The sequence below is a fragment of the Coenobita brevimanus genome, chromosome 23 (assembly GCF_032717465.1).
Source record: "Coenobita brevimanus isolate Jiangsu-jjx chromosome 23, ASM3271746v2, whole genome shotgun sequence".
NCBI classification, from domain to species: Eukaryota; Metazoa; Arthropoda; class Malacostraca; order Decapoda; family Coenobitidae; genus Coenobita; species Coenobita brevimanus.
In genome coordinates this window covers 54019795-54041447 of record NC_136976.1, presented here as the reverse complement: position 1 = coordinate 54041447, position 21653 = coordinate 54019795, and the positions used below count along the sequence as shown (strand labels likewise).

At 41.0% G+C, this 21653-nt stretch overlaps 1 protein-coding gene across 1 annotated transcript in view; it reads left to right on the top strand.

The window, feature by feature from the left end:
• The first annotated feature begins 817 nt into the window (after window positions 1-817).
• The window catches only part of LOC145392712 (uncharacterized), a 152384-nt gene continuing 131548 nt past the window's right edge, over window positions 818-21653 (top strand). The window contains exons 1-2 of the mRNA XM_080267013.1: window positions 818-1440; window positions 5747-5880. Of these exons, the coding sequence (XP_080123139.1) occupies window positions 818-1440; window positions 5747-5880 (757 nt within the window). The remainder of the gene's footprint in view (window positions 1441-5746; window positions 5881-21653) is intronic.

Here is a 21653-nt window from a genome sequence, read left to right as displayed (position 1 = left end):
GCCTCATACAGCTTTGGCGCAATAACCTGTTGGTACATATAAGAAACCGCATACTTTATGCTCAAAGCTGTAGATTCATATGTCCGCCATAAACGTTATACTCTTCACAATTACTGATGGCATTTTGAAGTCTGCAGACAGCTTCATTCATTTAGCACCACATCTTAGTGTTTCCAACAAGTGCTAAAGAAAAAACTGATACAGTAATAAACATTTTCTTTTAAAAAGAGTAAATATTAATTGTGTAGCTTGGTAATATCTAGGGATTATGTAGAAAACTGAGCGGTGAATAAATTTCAATTGGTTATATTTCAATAAATACCACATATATTGGCAACCACGCCTGTAATGAACACTCATTGCTAACCCATACTATAAGATGCCTCTTGTTAGCTGAATAAATACATCCTAGCAGGAATAAATAAGAAAGAATTACTGTATAGAATTATAAAGTCATCTGATAGTAGCAGAAATTAACCACAGTAGACATTGCACCTGAGGGATTAATGGAGATTGATTTCAGCCCCATTCCTCACCTGAGCTGAGTAGTACAGTACTGTATCAATGAAGAATAACAAAAACTAAATGCATAAAAATAATAATAATAATTTTATTTTAAGGGTTACTGTTGATCATCCATCTGTTCATAATGCAATCCTGTGTTGCTCCAAACTGTTATTACTACTACTACTACTACTACTGTTACTACCACTGCTTCTGCTGCGACAGGTTTCCAAGAGTACGTGACCATTCTTCTTTTGTTATACTTTCTTCCACGTATTAATTTTTTTTTTTTTTTTTTCCTTTTGCAGATGAAATGTGTGGGTCTGAGTTTATTGAAGGTCAAGATGTGAGTGTTTGTACGGACTGCCAGTTTTTGTTTGCAGAGAGTGTGTCATTCTGTGTCCTCATAAATACACAGCTTCAGGGATCACAGGCATTCAAGCAGTATTTAAAAGAACAGCTTGTTGTCTGTGGTGTGATATTATTGGCTGGTATGAAGTTTGTAATACAGTACTTGAGTCAGGATATCATTCTGAAAGTTTTGGATGTCAGGTTTTTTGGACTACAAGTTGATGTGCCTTTTAAATGTATTTTTCAGACACATGTTCATGTAGAAAGTCCTAAAGAACTTAATTCAAAAATGAATAATGTGCATTATCAAGTGACATTTGATAGTATTGGTGGCTACAAGTCAGAGATAGAACAGATACAGCAACAGATTGACATGTTGTTTTCAAATGTTTCATTATGTGTACAGCCAGTAAAGGGAATGTTAATCAGTGGACCTGCTGGATCAGGAAAAAGTTTAATATGCGAAGCATTGCGAACCAAGTACGGCAAGAAGTGCATCTCTGTCAGCCTGGATGATGTCAAGAGTAAATACCGTGGTGAAACTGAGCAGAATTTGAAGCAGTGTTTTGACCAAGCAGCCAGTAGGTATGTATGCTGTTTTTGTTGTGTTCCCAGGCTCATCTGTATGTGAACCTGGTAGCCTGTAGGTTTAAGATGCCCTTTTCATGCAGTCCACCATTGTCTGTGCAGGAAATGAGGAGTTCAGGGGTATTTGTATAACTTGGCAGCTGAGCTGCCCAGTTATATTGTTGCCATTGTGTGAAGGCATCCATCTCCAGCATCTGAGTAGTGTAATGCTACAAAGTGTTGTTGCTGGCAGCTGAACACACTTCCGCTGCTAGAGTGGATTGATCTTAAGGCTGTGTTTCTTTGTGGTTTAGTGATTTGAATTCACCTTTTGAAGTGATACCCTTGGTTTATGTGTTAGGGTTTGATTTTTTTTTTTTTTTTTTTTTTTTTTTTTTTTAATGCCACCATAGTTGTATACCCAGTATTTGCTGGTCATCATCATTGTTGTCATCTTCGTTGATCATCATCAATATTATCATCATTATCATCATTATCATCATCAACAGTCATATTTTCCACCACAATTGGGAAGATTATCTTTCCCTTAATGCTTTTTACTTCAGTAGCCTAGCTTCAGGTCCATAAAGTTTGAAGGACCAAATATGGTAATGATTACAGCCAGTCATGTTTTACCTTCTTTAGTGTGTAGTTGTGAATATTTAAGGCAAAAAAAGTGACCTAGCCCTCTAGCAACATTTTGCATGATAGAAAAACCTCAGCCACCTTTTGGACTTGAACCATTGGTCATAAGGTACTGCCATCTCTGACTCAACTACTCCACCACTCGACCACCAGGAGCTTTGGTCATATGAGATGAATTTTAATGTTTTTTTCAGACAGTCCTTTGTGTAAGTAAGGAATGTGCTCCAAATATAGCTCAGCTTGTCCCACTCAGTTGATACTGTAAATTAAGGGAAAGGGGGAAACGAATTTTATAGGTGGTAATGCAGCTTTATAGTTTGGTAGTTTGGTTTGTAGCTTACCTACCACATAACCCCTTCAGACTCAAGACAACATTCATTTTGTTCCGGCATTATCTGGACTTTTCAACTTGCAGCATTTAGGTGTTGCCAAAATAAATCCATTCATTATTAGAGATCCATCCCAGGTTGAGTAAAATCATGTGGAGATAGCAAAAATAAACCAGTGAAAGACATCCTTTGGCTGGGAAGATTAATAGCAAAAATAGGATATCAAAATGGGTAATATAATGAGGATAGACTGTACAGTAGCTCAGACAAGTATCTGTGTAGGAGAGGGTTGATGCCCTTTGAATCATACATGTAACGTGTGATGTCTCATGAGGGTTGGTACACACGGTTTCACTCACTTCCACTTGGTTCCTATGTCCAGGTTTGTGTTGCTGTATGGGAATTGGGGTATTAGTTTTATATGTGATTACCATCTGCCTGTATAGGAGGACAGGTCTTACCATTCCTACTAACTGGATTAAATGAGGCGCTGAGTGGAATAACCTCTCGTACGCCAAATATAAAAAATGGGAAAAAACGCTGTTGAAGTTTGTTTACTTTCAAAATGCCATATCTTTTCAACCGATAAAGATATTCTGGTGACTTTTTTTTTCAAATTTAGCTGAAAACATCTGCATGCATGTTAGAGTATGTAAATCAATGGCATTTTGAAAGAGCAATACATTATCAGCGTCTTTCTCCCCTTGCCTGACAACAATGAACTGCATTTTCCCCAAAATGTGTGTTATTACAAGCCAACCTGATGATGTATGCATGTACTTTCACAATATCCATTAATATAGCACAAAACCAGCACAAAGAAAAATAAAATATGGCTAAGAAAATCTGTCTGTACCATACTGCTGCCCATACCGTACTGTTGACCTTGAACACTCATAGTTACATTTTCCTCCTACAATATTGTTATTCTAAAACCATAATAAAAATTAATGAACAATGTTATAAGAATAATAACACTTATGTCCTCAAAAATATTGGATTTAATGATTGGCCAGCAACTCAGTGCGTGGTGGCCTGTGGCGCTTGAGTGGTTATTACTAGCATTCTGGGACTTCCCCCATATGGAGCTGACAATAGATGCGTGTCTTAACATGAATACATAAGAAAAATCGACCTTAATACCAGTCGAATAACTGAGCCTGATGTTGGTTTCCAAGGTTCAGGACCTTAGGAAGACAATGCTAAGCCACAATGATTTTCTGACTGGATTATTCAGGCTAAAATGGACCTAATGTCCACCTAGCAGAGTATAAGCACCTTCGTGTGCAGCATGGTCAGTCAGTACCCTCTATGAAATGGGATTTTCACTCTTATTGGGGGCATTTTGTCACATGATTCATTATTGTACTAGTAGAAGAGGGTTTGGGGAATATGTTGGTGTACTTAACTCCAAAATGGCCACTGTGGCGGACAAGAGGTTATTCACAGACTCTGGATGCAGTTTGTATGAATCATTTTGACAAGTAATGTCATGTAATGATCGAATAATGAAAATGAGTTCATTGTTCATGATGCTGGTTCAAGAAACTTCCTGTTGCTGGTTATGAAACACATCAACTCATGCAGGCATGTTGGAGCCATTATAAATAATACGATATGATACAGTAAGGATTAGGGGTATGTTTTTTATACCATTTGTCATGGAACAGACACTGGAAATTCAAGAAACCATTGTTACCCTTTACAGTGGGGGCTACAGCATCTGTGAAATTTCCTGTCAGGTTGGCAGCATCTAAATACCACTGCAGTATGGATTAGGCAAAACCACAAGACTGATGCTGCAAAATGGTGTAGTAACTAGTCATTGGTAAATGTAGGTCACTGCTGAAGTGGAAGCCTAAACTTTCACAGGTTCTGTAAAATAATAGAATTACTGTATCTGTACATTTATTCGTTGTCCAGTTGCCTTTTAAAATATATCTGTGAGTGATTTCATTAAAGTTATTTACAGCATTACTGATATGATTAATGAATACAGCAGCATTTATCTCTGCAAATCAGTGTTTGGCATCCACATTAATACAGGGCTACTCACCACTGACCTCAACAGCACTCATATCCCAAAATTTATCATTCATGGTTTCATAATGTTTCCCATGAAATATGCACAGATACCATACTTGTTTGAGCTGCTGTACTTTCCTTGTAGCTGTTTCCTACAGAACTTTGTTTACTAATGCCAGAGGATGTGTGTAATGGTTGGGGGTGGCTGACATGGGGCAGGGTTGGTCACTGCTTGATCTAGGCTGGATTGACAGTAAACTTTTCTTATTTGCCATTCTCTTCAGAGTACTGTACCATGTTTACTACTGGTGGATGGCTTGCATTTGCTCATTGCACTCAGGTAGGCTGGATTGATGAACTTTTCTCTCTTTGTGTCTCCTGCAGAGCCCCATGTCCATTAATGTTGGATGACCTAGATTTACTTAATTGTATTATACAGGATTTGAGCTAAGCTTGTGTTGTCCATTAGCTTTTCTACAGATATTTATTATCCAATCTAGATTTGAATGCATGGATGCTCTCTGCTTGCACCACCTCTCCCTCTAAATTATTCCAGTTGTCAATAGTTCTCTTTGGAAAACAAAATTTCTGTACATCACTGAGGCCTCAACTCTTCTTCAGCTTGAATTCATGTCCTCTTGTTCTTCCATCAACTTTCACAAAGAGGTCCTCTCTGTCCACACGTTCTATCCCTCTTACTCCTTTAAATATTGCAATCAAATCTCCCCTCTCTCCTCTCTTCTCTCTCAGGGTTGGCAATTTCAGCTCTTCTAATCTCTCCTAATAAGACAACTCCTTCAACCTTGGTGTCCATTTTGCAGCTATCCTTGTATTCGTTTTAGCTTACTGGTATGCTTTTTCAAGTGTGGTGACCATATCGCTGCCGCATATTTCAGTCTCGGTCTTATCATGGTCAACATTAACTCTCTCAGCATCTCTTCATCCAAATGCCACTCTCATGTTGGTCAGTAGCCCATAAGTTTCTCTAGTACAGTAATCCTGTTTCTCTGGTGAAAGGTTATCCTGTATAGTCACACCAAGATCCTTTTCTTTTCATGCCATCCTTATTATTTCATCTCCCATCTTGTACACATACCTTGGTCTCATAACACTGACTCCCATTTCCATTACATAAAACTTATTATGGTAGTGTTGAATTCCGTTCTTCACATTTGACTTCACTTGTTGAGTTTATCTAGATCATTTTGCAATTCCTTGCAACAGTTTACTCCTTTAATAGGTTTAATATGTTTGTATGACCCACGAGGTGTAAGGGCCTGGAGATAGGCTGGATTGACAGTAAACTTCCCTTTTGTCTTCTGCAGAGCTCCATGTTTACTAGTGGCAGATGACTTAGATGATCTTTGTAGTGGGGCTGTAGGAGGTGGTCGAGATGGTGCTAGGATGATCACTGCTCTGCTCCACCTCTTAGATGGTCTGTCCCCAGCCACTTCACAGGGTAAGATTTTGCTGCAAGATTTATCCTTAAACTTTTGTTAACCACTTTGTTACTGTAAATCAGTTCACATCACAAAAATTACTTCCTGAAGATGCACAGTGACACAAATTGCATCATAAAACTTTCTTCTTAAAATAGCACTTGGACATGATTTGAGTCACAAAAATGATGCAAATTGTGTTATGCTATCTATCTATAGCCCGACGCCCTAATCCCGCAAAGGGTGACCATAGACAAAACCCCTCCAAGTCGCTCTGTCACCCACCATTTGACTACCCTCCCCCCAACTCACCCCCCCCTCCTGCATATACCTCTCAACTCCATCCCTCCACCTCATCCTCAGTCTACCCCTCCCTCTCCCTCCCTCCACCTCACCTACATACACCCTCTTAGTCAGTCTTTCATTCTCCATTCTCTCCACATGTCCAAACCACCTCAGTGTATTTCTCCTAATCTTCTCAACCACGTCCACATCCACCCCACAACGTTCCTTCACATCTTCATTCATCAACCTCTCCTTCCATGTCACTCCACATGCTCCTCTCAAGTAATTCATTTCCACTGCTCTCACTCTTGACTTGTTCCCCTCTTGCAAGGTCCACGACTCGCTTTCATGCATCAGGGTAGGTATCACAATACTATCATGCAGTGACTTCTTGACTTCCATGCTCACCTTCCTATTTCTCATCACTGCTTTCAGTGTACCAACAACCTTCCTTCTCTGCTGTACCCTTTCACGCACTTCATCCCCCAAAGTTCCATCCTTACTCAACACACTACCCAAGTACTTGAATGCACTCACACTCTCCATATCCTCACCATCCAACCTCACTGTACATTCTGTGACTTCATTCCTCTCAAACACCATAACTTTACTTTTGTTTACATTAACTTTCAGCTTCCTCCTCCTACACACTGTCCCAATTTCATTCACGAAACCTTGCAACTCCCATTCATCTTCACTCAACAATACTGTATCATCAGCAAACAGCAACACCGGAATCTTCCAAATCTCACCCTCATTCATTAGAGCCACCCCCACATCCACTGCCCTACCCTGCACCTCCTTTACAACCCCATCCATGTATATATTAAACAGCCATGGAGACATCACACAACCCTGTTTCAGTCCCACATTGAGATCAAAGAACTCAGCCCACCATCCACTCGCACCGTAACCCTAGCTCCCTCGTACATACTCTTCACAGCATTCAACAATTTCCCATCCACTCCATATATTCTTAATACCTTCCACATACCTTGCCTTGTGTTATGCAACCTGAGAAAAAAGGTTATAATAAAAAATGCTGCTCAACTGCCAGTTGGGACTCCACCACCTAGGAGAGCATTGTGTACAGAATAGCTCACCCAGAAACTTGTGGCTGTATATACAGAGGTTAATCCCTTAACATTGATAATTCTTTTTTTTTTTTCTTTATACAAGCAGTCTTCATTATAAGTAAGGGATGTTAAAACATCACATCCTTTTACATACAGTATATTGGGGAAAAGCGGTAGTCTAGTTCATAGGTGCTGTGAAACTTAATGGGTAATTTTTCTTAAATTTATTGAGGTCTTAATAGCAAAAAAATTTACTTATCACAAAGACTGCCTACTCTCCTATATTGTTCTGCACACTGTAGACATTTTTAATCAGCTTTTCGAGCTGAAGGGCTAGATACAGGCATACCCCGAGCTTTGGCACATCGCTAACCGACGATTCGCTAGACCAGACAAAAGAAATGGGGAACATTCCCACAATCCGAGTGGCTCCCTTGCTTTGAAATGAACCCGTCTAAATGCATGTGTGGTGGTGCACAAGGCTGTCCTAGTCCTCCCTCCATCACCCTCCCCACCCACCCCCAGTCCCTCCTCCCTCCCCTGCCACACTCAACACTACCAGGCATGTCTCCCTCCCCCAGCCCTGGTTGTCTCCCTCCCCATCCTTCCACCCTCCCCCATCCCCGCTTGTCTCCCGCGTGTTTGTTTGTGTGTGTTTGTGTATTGACGTATTGTGATATACAGGAAATGAGCCACACTCTTGGGGTCCTGTCTCAGTTTCTTAATAAGTCAGATTTTGCTTTGAACTCGTTTAAGTTTTTAGACTGGATGATCTCTTTGTCCAGGCTATTCCACAGGTCTGTGCTTCTACTCTATATGGAAAACTATTTTTCTTGATATACTTCAAGCAACTTGGCTTATTCAGTTTCATTCCGTGTCCTCTTATTACTCATCCATCCCATACAAACAGATCTTCTCTGTCAATTTTTTCCACTCCCATTATGGTCCTGAACACTGCAATCATATTGCCCCTCTCTCTCCATTCTTCTAAGTTAGGCTGATCTAGCTTTTCCAGCCTTGCCCCGGATGACAGATCTGTCAGGCTAGGGACCATCTTGGTTGCTGTTCTTTGTATTCTCTCAATCTTGTGTATATCTTTCTTTTTATGTGGGGACCACACTACTGCTGCATATTCGAACCTGGGGCGGATCATGGCCACTATCAGTTTTTTCATCATCTCCTCATCCATATAATTAAATGCTACTCTTATGTTAGTCAAGAGATTATATGTCTCAATCTTGTTGATGTGTTTTTCAGGTGACAAATTATCCTGGACCAACACTCCCAAGTCCTTCTCTTCTCTCGCTTTTGTGATTTGTTCATTATCCATCAAATAATTCAGGGATGGTCTCTTAGTACTTTTACCCATTTCCAATATTTTACATTTTTTGCGTTGAATTTCATTTCCCACATCCGGCTCCAATCACGAATCCTATCAAGGTCCTCCTGCAGCATTTTACAGTCTTCTTCAACTTCAACTTTCCTCATGATCTTTGCATCGTCAGCAAACAGACTTGCATAAATGTTCATTCCATCTGCCTTATTGTTTACATAAATCAGGAATATTACAAGTGCTAACACCGAGCCCTGTGGGACTCCACTTGTTATTCCCTCCATCCAGACATTCTGTCTGTTTTTACTGTCCTAATTTGTCTGTCTCTCAAGAAGTCTGTCATCCACTCTAAGAGGTTCCCCGTCAGTCCTCCTATGTGTTCCAATTTCCACATTAGTCACTTGTTGGGTACCTTGTCAAAGGCTTTCTCCAGTTCTAAATACACACAATCCACCCCACTATTTCCCTCCTATAGCAAGTCTATTGTCCTTGAGTAGAAGCTCAGCAAGTTGGAAACACACGACCTTCCACTTCTGAATCCAAACTGACTTTCTGTCAAAATGTCCATCTCCTCCAGATATTTTATCCATCTGTCTTTCAGGATAATCTCGCACAATTTTGTGACCATGCTGGTCAGGGACACTGGCTTATAATTCAGGGGTTCTTCCTTGTTCCCTCCCTTATAAATTGGCACCACATTGGCTCTCTTCCATTCCGGAGGCACTTTCTCTTTTTCCAGAGAATGCACAGTTAAACCATGAATCTTATCCACCAGTTGTTCTCTGCATTCCTTTAGTATCCAATTAGAGATCTTGTCTCGTCCCGGGGCCTTCGTCACATCTTGAGTTTCCAGTAATTTGTATGCTTCGTTCACTTCAAATTTTACATCTTTTAACAGTAGATATCTAGTCTCTCCCTCATCTACCACAATTGTGTGTGTGTGTGTATTTACCTTATTGTATTTACCAAATTGTGATATACAGGAAATGAGCTACGCTCGTGGAGTCCTGTCTCTGTTTTCAGTAAGTCAAATTTAGCTTTAAACTTGTTTAAGTTTTTGGACTGGACGATCTCTTTGTCCAGGCCATTCCACAGGTCTATACATCTATAAGGAAAACTATATTTCTTGATATCCCTCAAGCAGCTTGGCTTCTTCAGTTTCATTCCGTGTCCAGTTGTTACTCTCTTATCCCATAAAAACAGGTATCCTTTGTCAATTATATCTACTCCCACCATGGCCCTGAACACTGTAATCATGTCGCCTCTCTTTCTTCTTTCTTCTGTGGAAGGCAAATCCAGCTTTTCCAGCCTCTCTCTGTATGACAGATCTGCCAGACTGTGGACCATTTTGGTTGCTGTTCTTTGTATTCTCTCAATCTTGTTTATTTTCTTTTTGTGTGGGGACCACACTACTGCTGCATATTCTAACCTGGGGCGAATCATGGCCACTATCAATTTTTTCATCATCTCCTCATCCATATAATGAAAAGCTACTTTTATATTAGTCAGGAGTTTATATGACTATCTAACTGTCTTGTTAATGTGTTTTTCAGGTGACAGACTGTCCTGGACCAGCACTTCCAAATCTTTCTCTTCTCTCGCTTTTGTGATTGGTTCATTATCCATCAATAATTCAATGATGGCCTCTTGGTACTTTTACTCATTTCCAATATTTTACATTTCCTTTCATTTCCCACATCCGGCTCCAATCATGTATCTTATCCAGATTATCCTGCAGCATTTTACAATACTCCTCAACCCCTACCTTCCTCAAGATGTTTGAATCATCAGCAGACAGACTTGCGTAATTGTTCACTCCATCTACAGTATCATTTACATAAATCAGGAACATTACTGGCGCCAACACCGAGCCCTGTGGGACTCCACTTGTTACTTCCCTCCATCCAGACGTCCTATCCTTTATTACTGTCCTCATTTGTCAGTCTCCCAAAAAGTCTCTCATCCATTCCAGGAGGTTCCCCTTCAGTCCTCCTATATTCTCTAGTTTCCACATTAGTCTGTTATGGGGTACCTTGTCGAAGGCCTTCTCCAAATCTAAATACACACAGTCCACCCAATCATCTCTCTCATATAGCACGTCAATTGCTCTTGAGTAAAAACTCAACAAGTTGGAAACACATGACCTTCCACTTCTAAATCCAAACTGACTACCAGCCAAAATATTCATGTCTTCCAGATATTTTATCCATCTATCTTTCAGAATTCTCTCGCACAATTTTGCGACCATGGTGGTTAGGGACACTGGTCTATAATGCAGGGGTTCTTCCTTGTTTCCTCCCTTATTAATTGGTACCACATTTGCCCTCTTCCAGAGAACATACAATTAAACTGTGAATTTTATTTGCCAGTGGCAGTATCGTAACCAATGAGGTCTTGCCTAAGTGACGTATTTGCTGCTGCTGTAAAGCTCGAAATTGGGAAAAGTTTCAATACCATCTCAGCACTTCTGCGGCACCTCGGTTTGGGTTACCTTTCCTAGAAGGGTAGTCAAGTTGTACCCCACCTGCTCGTGGTGACCTCGCAGACACCCTGTTTTTTTCGTTTTTTTTTCCATTTCTGTTTTTTGTGCTTTTTTTCCTTCAGTTTTCTTTTTTCCTCCTAAATTAGGGTGACACAAACGGGGGCGGCGCTGCCCGGGTTTTTCCCGGGTAGTATTGTATATACGTTTTGCTGTTGTTGTCATTTTGTTTTGTTTTTTGTTCTCCCTTACCATGAGTAAACAACACCAGTGCCCTTGTTGCAGCAGGTCTGTAGCAAAAAGTGCACAAGCACTGAAGTGCGCCTACTGCAGCGAGTGGATTCATATAGCTTGTGAAAATTTGGACGCAGGCGACTATCCATTCATGAAGAGGAGCCACCAGCTGGGCTTTCGCTGGCTGTGTAGCCAGTGTATTGCACCAGCAGACGAGGTCTTGGCTGGTGGAGGAAGTAGTACCAAGAAGGAGTATGAAGATAAAGTCATTGGGCCAATCTTTCAAGCAATCAGAGACGTATCAAATAGACTGGAGGCACTAGAGACCAAGGTCTCATCACCTATGGCGGTCACACAAGATCAGGCCAAGTCATTTGCGGATGCTGTTCGTGGGTCTCTCGTGGGGGGAGGGAAGGATCTGCCTGGGGGCGTGATTGAGATCAGTGCTCATAGCCAGAAAAAAGCCATTCATAGTCAGCATGTACTGATTGTGAAACCAGAGAGTGGCGCTAGTGCCCTGACAAATCAGATGGGACCAGAAGACATCAGAGGCGTACTCAACTCGGTACCGGTTGACAGCTGCCTTAAGACCAAGGCTGGTGGGCTGGTAATGAAGTTTCCGTCAGCTGAGCCCAAGGGGGAAGCAACTGGGATGCTGACTGATCATTTTGGCTCTGAGGGCACTTTTTGCATATCAGAGCCAAAGAAAATGTTGCCTAAAATGACCGTGGCAGGCCTCTCCTCTTCCTTGGATGACTCTGACATCATCCCAAATATTCTGAGAAAAAACAATAAAATTAAGATGCTCGTTGATCGAGGTTGTACCCTCAACCTTCTCTTCACAAGGACAAGGAATGACACCAAAACTGCTGTCTTGAAGATGTCGCCAGAGGTGAGATCCTCCATTGTAGAACAGGGCAATTACATCTATGTGGATCTTACAAGATGCCGCGCTTTCGATAGATTCTGGGTTACACAGTGTCATCACTGTCAAGGCTTTGGTCATACATTTGAGAGATGTTCTAGGAAAAGTGATGAACCTAAATGTGTCTTTTGTGCTGGAGCCCATAAATCTAAGGACTGTAGTAACAGAAATTCTCCCAAATGCATCAACTGCTCCTCTTTAAGACATCAAGATGCTAATTCAAAGTCACAGGTGGTTGCCCATTTTGCTTCAAGTAGAGAATGTCCAATTATGATTTCTCATAGGAATAGATTGATTGAAAACACCAATTTTGACCATTCAAAAAACTGACTACGTCCCTCTTGAACCAGTTAAGGATGGGTCTTTTAAATATTCGTTCCATCCGTAATAAGATAGACTATATTAATGAAACCCTAAATCAGCACGAGCTTGACATATTGTGCTTGACTGAAACCTGGTTGTATGAGTCTGATATCGATATTATTCGTAATGCCTTGCCTAAGACACATTCTGTTATTAGTATTCCCAGGCCTGCTGCTGACTATCCAGGAGGAGGCGTAGCACTCATCTACTCTGCAGCACTTGCAAACGTTTCTCTCATTGACTCAGACCTGACCCCATCATCATTTGAATTTATGGAAGTATTAATAAATTTCCATCAGAATACCATTAGAATTGCAATTGTCTATCGACCAGGTCATCGGGGCAGAGATCGAGGTTTTATGGAGGAGTTTGGGCAGTTTCTTGAAGGGTTTTCTCTTAAGCCTGGAGGACTTCTTGTTTGTGGTGATTTCAATTATTGGGTTGACAGTCCAGAGTCAAAACCATTTTCTTCATTCCTTGAGTTGATCACCCAGAACAATTTTTTCAATCATGTGAGTAATCCAACTCATGTCTCAGGACATGTCCTTGACTTGATCTTGTCCCCTGTTGGTTGCAGGCGCATATCAGATGTGGAGGTTGACTCATTTGACCCCCTCATCTCTGATCATGCTCTGATCACTCTTAGTTTTGATGTCCCGAAATCCCCTTCATATAGGAAGGTCATCAGGTTCAGAAATTACAACAATGTTGACCGCCAGTTGATGTGTTTTGAAATTGATCAACGTTTAAACTCCATCGATTCTTCAAGTCTTTCTTCTGGTGACTTGGTTGATATTTACAACAACGAGCTCAGGTCAATTTTTGACCATTATTGTCCTGAGGTAGTAAAAACAATCACTGTACGTGATAATTCTCCGTGGTATGGTCCATCCATTAATTCTTTGCGTAGACAACGTAGAAGGGCAGAACGTGAGTGGCGCTTGCAGCGGACCGAAGTAACTCGTTTGCGTTATGTTTTTGTGAGAAGAGCTGTCGTTCACACTGTAAAAGCCCAAAAGGCTAGGTATTATCAAAATAAAGTTGATTCATGTGGTGGTGATCAAAAAAAATTGTCTGCAGTTGTGAACAATTTGGTTGGTCGGAGGAATGTAATTGTTAAACCAACTTCTTTATCTGATGCCCAATTGGCTTCTGATTTTGCTTCATTTTTTACAAGTAAGATATCTCGCATAAGAAGTGATTTAGATAGCAGTCCTCCTAGTGAAGTGTACTCAGTTGACTTCCAGCCACGGTGCACCGGGGATCATTTGCTTTCAACATTTCATCCACTGGATGTAAACAAAGTCAAATGTTACATCAGAGAACTTGATAAAACATTTTGCTCACTCGATCCATGTAACATGTCACGACTGCCTGATGTGTATGAGCATGCTGCAGACTTTATCTGCAACATAATAAATAGATGCTTCTTAGAAAGTAATTTTGTGCAGTCTGAGAAACGTGCTTTGCTTAGGCCCATAATTAAGAAACCTGGCCTTGATGTCGAGAGCATGACAAATTATCGTCCTGTCTCTAACCTGTCTTTTTTATCCAAGATTATTGAGCGAGCCATACTTGACCAACTCTTACCACTACTGGAACACAACAGAGTTGTTCCTGTTGTTCAATCAGCATACAGAAAATACCATTCAACTGAAACTGCACTAACAAGGATTCAGAGCGACTTGGTGGCAAACACTTGTAGTGGGATGTCCTCTCTCCTAGTTCTTTTGGATCTGTCTGCAGCTTTTGATACAGTAGATCATAAACTATTGTTGGATGATCTGTATTTTTATGGCGTTCGTGATAGTGCCCTTTTGCTCCTTAAGTCGTATCTGTCGGACAGTTCTCAGAGAGTGGTTGTTGATTACGCTAGCTCTGATTCTGCTCCTCTTCTGTTTGGAGCCCCTCAAGGATCAGTTTTGGGTCCAATTCTATTTACTATCTACACAAGTAGTTTTTCGTCTCTACTTGATGCTCATGATGTGTCCTATCATTTTTATGCTGATGACACCGAGCTCTATGTTAAGATGTCAGATATCAATGATACTAAGATAAAGTTTGAATCTCTAGTGTCTGATATTAAGATTTGGATGGCTAAGAGGAAACTTAAGCTGAATGATGGTAAAACTGAGAGTATCATCATCAGAGGAAACAGAAGGGGTGATGACACTGACAATGCCCTGGCTTTGAACATTGGCGTGTCACAGCTGCATCCAGTCAGTTCTGTTCGAAATTTGGGTGTTTATTTTAATTCTAAGTTAAATTACAAAGAACACATTAATCAGGTTGTAAGAAGGTGTAACTTGCATATCAGAAATCTGTATTCTGTGAGAAGATTCCTGAATAGACAGTGCCTCCTAACATTGGTCCATGCAGTGGTCTTGTCTCGTGTTGATTATTGTAATTCACTGTGGGTTGGTCTTCCAAATAATATACTAACAAAAGTTCAGTCTGTGTTGAACAGGGCGGCACGGCTTATCTTTGGTCTCCCCCCGAGAACCTCAACTACCCCGTTTCTGATTGAGTTGCATTGGTTACCAGTAAAGGCTAGAACTGAATTTAAACTGTGTCTTATTACATTCAAGGTTCTTAAGTTTGGTGAACCGAAGTATCTTGCTGAATTGTTAAAACTCCCATCGACACTCCCGGGTGTGATGTTACGCAGTGAAGATGATTCCTTGCGTCTTGATGAGCCAGGAGCCATTCACCAGTCATCTTTCTCTGATCGTTCTTTTGCATATAGAGCCCCTAGATTATATAACAGATTGCCATTGTCCACAAGACAACTCTCTACTGTTGAATCCTTTAAGAGACAGCTGAAAGCCTTTCTTTTTTCAAAATGCTACGACCTGGAGAGAGGTACTATGACAGATGATTATAGGGTTTAATTTTTGCCACTTTCATGTATATATGATGTATCTTGTATTATATACAAGAAATGTCACAATTCTTGTAATTGTAAAAATAATGAGCGCTAGTGAATTCCCAAAAGGAAGAACTGGCGCTTTTGAGAAACAAAAGGCCAGATTATTATTATTATTATTATTATTATTATTATTATTATTATTATTAGTTGTTTTCTGCATTCTTTCAGTACCCAATTAGAGATTCCATCTGGTCCTGAGGCTTTCCTTACATCTTGAGTTTCCAGTAATTTATACACTTCCTGTACTTCCACTTTTATATCTTTTATCATTACATTTCTGGTCACTCCCTCCCCTTCCACAAACTCCTTTTCCTTAGTGAAAACTGATTGGAAACATTTGTTCATTATTTCTTCTTGCATTGCTGCATCTTTATAGACCTCTCCTTCTACTTTCAGTTTGGTAATTCCTTCCTTTTGTTTCAGTTTTCCATTGACAAATCTATAAAACAGTTTGGGCTCATCCTTACATTTGTCTATTATACCTTTTTCAAAATTCCTTTCTTTCTCTCTATGTATTCTTGTGCATTCATTTCTAGTTCTTGTATATTCTTCCTTTGTTCTGTTGTTACCTCTCTTTCTCCAATTATTCCACGCCGTGTCTCTCTCTTTTCTTGCTATCATACACCTTCTGTTAAACCACTCCTTTTTCCTGTTTTCTTTCCCCCTTACTCTTGGCACAAATTTTTCCACACTTGAATTATAGAGGCCTAGAAAAATATCCCACTTCCACTGTATCTCTCTTGTTTCTGTGAATTTTCTCCAATCTGCATTTTTGAAAAATTTTCTCAGTCCTGTAAGTTTGCTTTCCCAAAGTTGTCTCATCCCTGTCTATAAAGCTCGTCTCTTGGCTCTACATTCCCTGTTATCACCTGGAACTCAATGACCACATGATCACTTTTTCCAATAGGATACAGATATTTCAAGGATTCTGTTACATCGGCTTCTTTGGTAAACAGTAAATCTAGTCTTGCTGGTGTGTCCTCACCTCGGAACCGTGTCTCTTCTTTGACCCATTGCGTCATCACATTGTTCATTGTTATATTTAATAATATAGTGCCCCATGAATCTACAGTGCCTCCTGAATCCCATTCCTGCCAGTTCACATCTTTACAATTGAAGTGTCTGTCTATCTATCTATCTGTTGCCAGACGCCTCAATCCCGTATGGGGTGGCCACAAACAAATCGCCTCCACATCGCCCTGTCCCCCACCATTTCCCTGCCCTGCTCCCAGCTCACACTGCCCTCTCTCATATACCTCTCCACTCCATCCCTCCATCTCATCCCCGGCCTCCCCCTCCCTCTCACCCCCTCCACCTCACTCACATACACTCTTCTCATCAGTCTCTCACCCTCCATCCTCCCCAAATGGCCAAACCACCTCAGAGTGTTCCTCCTAGCGCTTCCTATCACATCCACATCCACACCACAACGCTCCTTTGTATCCTCATTTGTCAGCCTGTCTCTCCATGTGACTCCACAGGCTCCTCTTAAATAACTCATTTCCACTGCCCTCACTCTTGACTTGTGTCCATCCAACAACGTCCAAGTTTCACTTCCATACGGTAGAGTTGGTATGACAATGCTAGAATGTAGTAACTTTTTCACTTCCATGCTCATTTCCCTGTTTCTTATTACTGCTTTCAAGGAACCAGCAACCTTTCTTCCTTGTTGTACTCTTTCAAGCACTTCATCCTCCAAACTTCCATCCTTACTCATCACACTACCCAAGTACTTAAACATACTCACATTTTCTGTTTCCTCACCATCCAACCTCACTGTACATTCACTGACTTCGCCTGTCTCAAAAACATCACTTTATTCTTCCCTACATTCACCTTTAGATTCTGTTTCGTACACACTCTCCCAAACTCATCCATCAAGCCTTGCAGCTCCCCTTCATCTTCACTGAATAATACAGTATCATCTGCAAACAACAGTACAGGGAGTTTCCAAACACTACCCTCTCTCACCAGGGCCACTCCAACATTCACTGCCCTACCTTGTACCTCGTTTACTGCCCCATCCATGTACAGATTGAACAACCATGGAGACATGACACATACCTGTTTCCAACCCAACCTTCAAAGAGAAAAATTCACCTAGTTCACCATCCACATGCATTGCAGCCTTAGCACCATCATACATACAGTACTTTTCATGGTATTCAACAACTTCCCCTCTACTCCATATATTCATAATACTTTCCACAATCCTTGTCTATCCACCCTGTCATATGGTTTCTCCAAAATCAGGAAAGCCGCATACAACTTCTTTCCCTTCTCTAGAAACTTTTCCACTAAAGATCTAAGAATGAATATCTGATCTACACATCCTCTTCCCTTCCTAAAGCCTCCCTGTTCTTCCTGAACTAATTCCTTTGTTATTTCCCTAACTCTGTCAATAAATATCCTACTATACACCTGAAGTCACCCATTGAAATTATATTGTTGCTGTTCTCAATCATTTTCTGTAAATAACTAGCCATGTCTGACAACATTTCCTGGTATTCATCATCACTGCATGCTCTTGTCATAGGGGGAACGTACACTACCACCATATCTCTCTTGCTATTCTCTCCAGTTTCTAATTTCATATTTATCTCTTTGGTCCAGCCTTCTCCCATTTCCACAGTATCTACATTTACAGTATATTGTTCTTCACTGCTATCATCAGTCCTCCTCCCATTTTTTCTTTTCTGTCTCTTCTCCACAGTTTGTATTTACCATCTCCCATATGAACATCAGTATCATCTCTTAACTTGGTCTCTACAAAGCACATGACATCAGGTTCGTGTACCCTCAAAAAATCGTTGATTTCTAGCCTTGCCGATATTAAACCATCAACATTAGTATATGCCACCTTCCAATTATTTTTACTGTTTTTTTATATCCTCTTTTCTCCTTCTCTCAGCCAGCACCACTTCCTTAATTTCTGATCCATGACTCTCCAATAAAACAGTCTTCTCTTCCTCCGTTCTGTGTTCGTTTTTTACCTTTGTTTCCCTTACTAACTCCTTTATTTTAGCTCTTTCTTTCTCATTTGCATCTCTCCTTATCCATACATTTTTGAACGCTTCCTTGTCTGATAATTTCCATGTTCTACTGATAATTTCGTTTATTGTTGCCTGGGACTTAAACTTTACCTTCAATGGCTGTGCCCCTCCTTCCTCATACTTTCCTAACCCAAACACCTCTTCAGTCTCATCTTGAGCATCGTTGTTTTCCTCTATGACTACTGATATTATTTCATTAACCTTACTCAGTTCTTCTTTTTCTCATTCTGATCTTATTGCCATACGTTTTTCTTTAACTCCTGAAATTATTACACATTTTTCTTATCTGCTACATCCCTAACTAAAGTTTCTCTACTTCTCAGTACCCTAACCACTTCCCTCTCCACCCTTTCCTTGCTTTGTTGTTCTGTAATCTCTTTCAAATTTACATTCCCTTCTTCCTGAATTTTCTTCCACCCCTGATGTTGCTCCTTGATTTCTTTAATGTGCTTGTCCTGTATTCTTGATTTGGATTAATACTCATGTAGTTTGCTTTCCAACCTGTCTCTTTCTTCTTCCAACCTCTTATTCTCCCTCTTAAGCTGTTTTATTTCATTAGAGGCTGATTCATTGCTCACTTTTAATTCAGTAACTTCTCTTTCTTGTTCGTCACTGCGTGTACAAACTTTTTCCAGTTTATTCCGCAGACTTTTGATCTCTTTTTTCCTGCTCTATGGTCCGTTCCTGTAACTCTCAAATTACTGCCCATACCTTCTTTATCTCCTGGACATTCCTCTCCACTGTTTTCTCTACACCTGCTATTCTTGTTTGGTTCAACTTAATGCTTCCATTTCCCACATCCTCTCTCACCATTTGTAAACAATGCACCGTCCCTTTTCACCATGACTCAACCACATGGAGACTTTCTATTTTCACTATATCTTGTTCTTTTTATGACTGAGACTTTTTTTTTTTTTTTTTTTTTTTTTTTTTTTTTTTTTTTAACTTCTGTCCGACGGGACCACCACTCACGCACTCATTAACATAATCACAAATAGGCTGGTCTTCATTTCGTTGCTGATTCAGCGATTATTTCCCCACGATCCAGGAAGAGCTCCATCTCTGTCGGCGACCTGTGTGTGTGTGTGTGTGTGTGTGTGTGTGTGTGTGTGTGTGTGAGTGAGTCGGACAGTGAGTGAGTGAGTAAGATTGAGTGAGTGAGTGAATGAGTAGGTGAGTGAGTGAGTGAGACTGGGGGAGGGGGTAGTAGGGCAGTTTGGGCCCCATGTCACCCTCCCCATCCCTGATTGTCTCACTCCCCATCCCCCCACCCTCCTTCACCTCCACTTGTCTCCCTCCCCCACTTCCACTTGTCTCCCTCCCCCACTTCCACTTGTCTCCCTCCTCCATCCCTGCTTGTCTCCCTCCCCATCTGCCCACCTTCCCTGCCCCCACTTGTCTCCCTTCCCCCACCCCAGCTTATCTCCCTCCTGTCCCCCCCTGCCCTCCCCCACCCCTGCATGTCTCCCTCCTTGTCCCCTTGCCCTCCCCCACCCCCGCTTGGCATGCTGCCAGCTGCCTGCCTGGCTCACAGTTGCCTTGAAGTGTCTCAACACTGCATAGCCCATCATCTTCCCTTCCTGCATGTGATGTTTGATGTCTCATTTTTTAGCAATAGTATTGCTTATGAGGATAATAACATTACCTATGGTGTTCCTTTGTCAGTCTCTGTTGGTTAAGTAAGGAATATGAGAGTTTGGGTTTAGGTCTGGAACGCATCTCTGGCATTACTGTAATATCTTGTGGAGAAAATTGCTTCGATATCCAACATACTCAGCTGACGGAATACTCCCACTTGTACACAAGTGGGGTAGGCCTTTCAGACTTTATTAACTTGTAGAATGCAAGAATTTTTTTCCTAAGGTCAGTAAAATCATCTGGAGGTAATCATCATCACCATCATCATCATCATCATCATCATTGTCATTGTCATTGTCATCGTCATCATCCTGACCTTCTTTTCCACCCTTCGGCAGGGTGAGGAGTAGCAACGTTCAGACATCCCAAGTTTGCCCAGTCCAGTGGGCCATACTTCCATTCACTCATCATTCAAGCCCCCGGAATCATGGCTCGATCTGACATACCAAAAACGTTCACCACATTCTGTAGCTTCATATAAACGTATCCGATAGAGTCAATCCAAACGTCACGTTAAAAACGGGTGCCAAATCCCTGATAGTGCAATTATTTTCATAACATTCATCCCACTAGCTCGATCTCTTATCAGTCCTCTAGCCTCACCGACATCCATACCTCTCTTTCTCACACACTCATCCATCATATCGCTCCACCTTCTCCTTGGCCTGCCTTCCCTCCTCCCTTCTTCAGATTTGCTCAGATATACCTTTTTCACCCCTCTATTGTTATGCATTCTCTCCACATGACCATACCATCTCAGTACACTCTCTTTGATTCTGGTGTCCACAGACTTCCTCACTCCACATCTTTCATGAATCACATTATTTTGTATCCTATCCACTCTCTTTACTTCACATACATTCCTCAGCAGTCCCATCCCCACTCTTGACTTTTCATTTTCATGCCACACCGTAGTCTCACATCCATATGTTTGGCACCAACACTCCTTCGAGTAAAACTTATGCAGCAGCAACACTGAAGTCATTGTTTCTTATCAAGGCCTTCATAGCACCAACTGCTTTCCTTCCTTGTGTCACTCTACTTTCCACTTCTTTTGCACATTTTCCTTTCTTTTCTACCTACCAACAAAGCTCCAGGCCCAGATGGAATTCCGCCAATTGTTTTGAAAAAGTGTTCCCCTGAACTTGCCTCTGTCCTAGCCAAATTATTCAGACTATGCATACTTACTTCTTTATTCCCAAATTCATGGAAAGAAGCCAATATCCACCCAGTTCCGAAGAAAGGAAGTTCATCTGACCCCTCCAATTACAGACCAATAGCTGTCACATCTTCTCTTGGTAAGGTATTTGAAACTTTAATTAATAAAGCATATTGTTAAACATCTTGAATCCAACAACTTAATTAGTGATAGACAATATGGTTTTTGCCACGAAAGATCCACCATTGACATACTCAATCTCTTAACTCATACCATCCATCAATCAATTGATCTTTTTGGAGAAACTCATGCAGTAGCT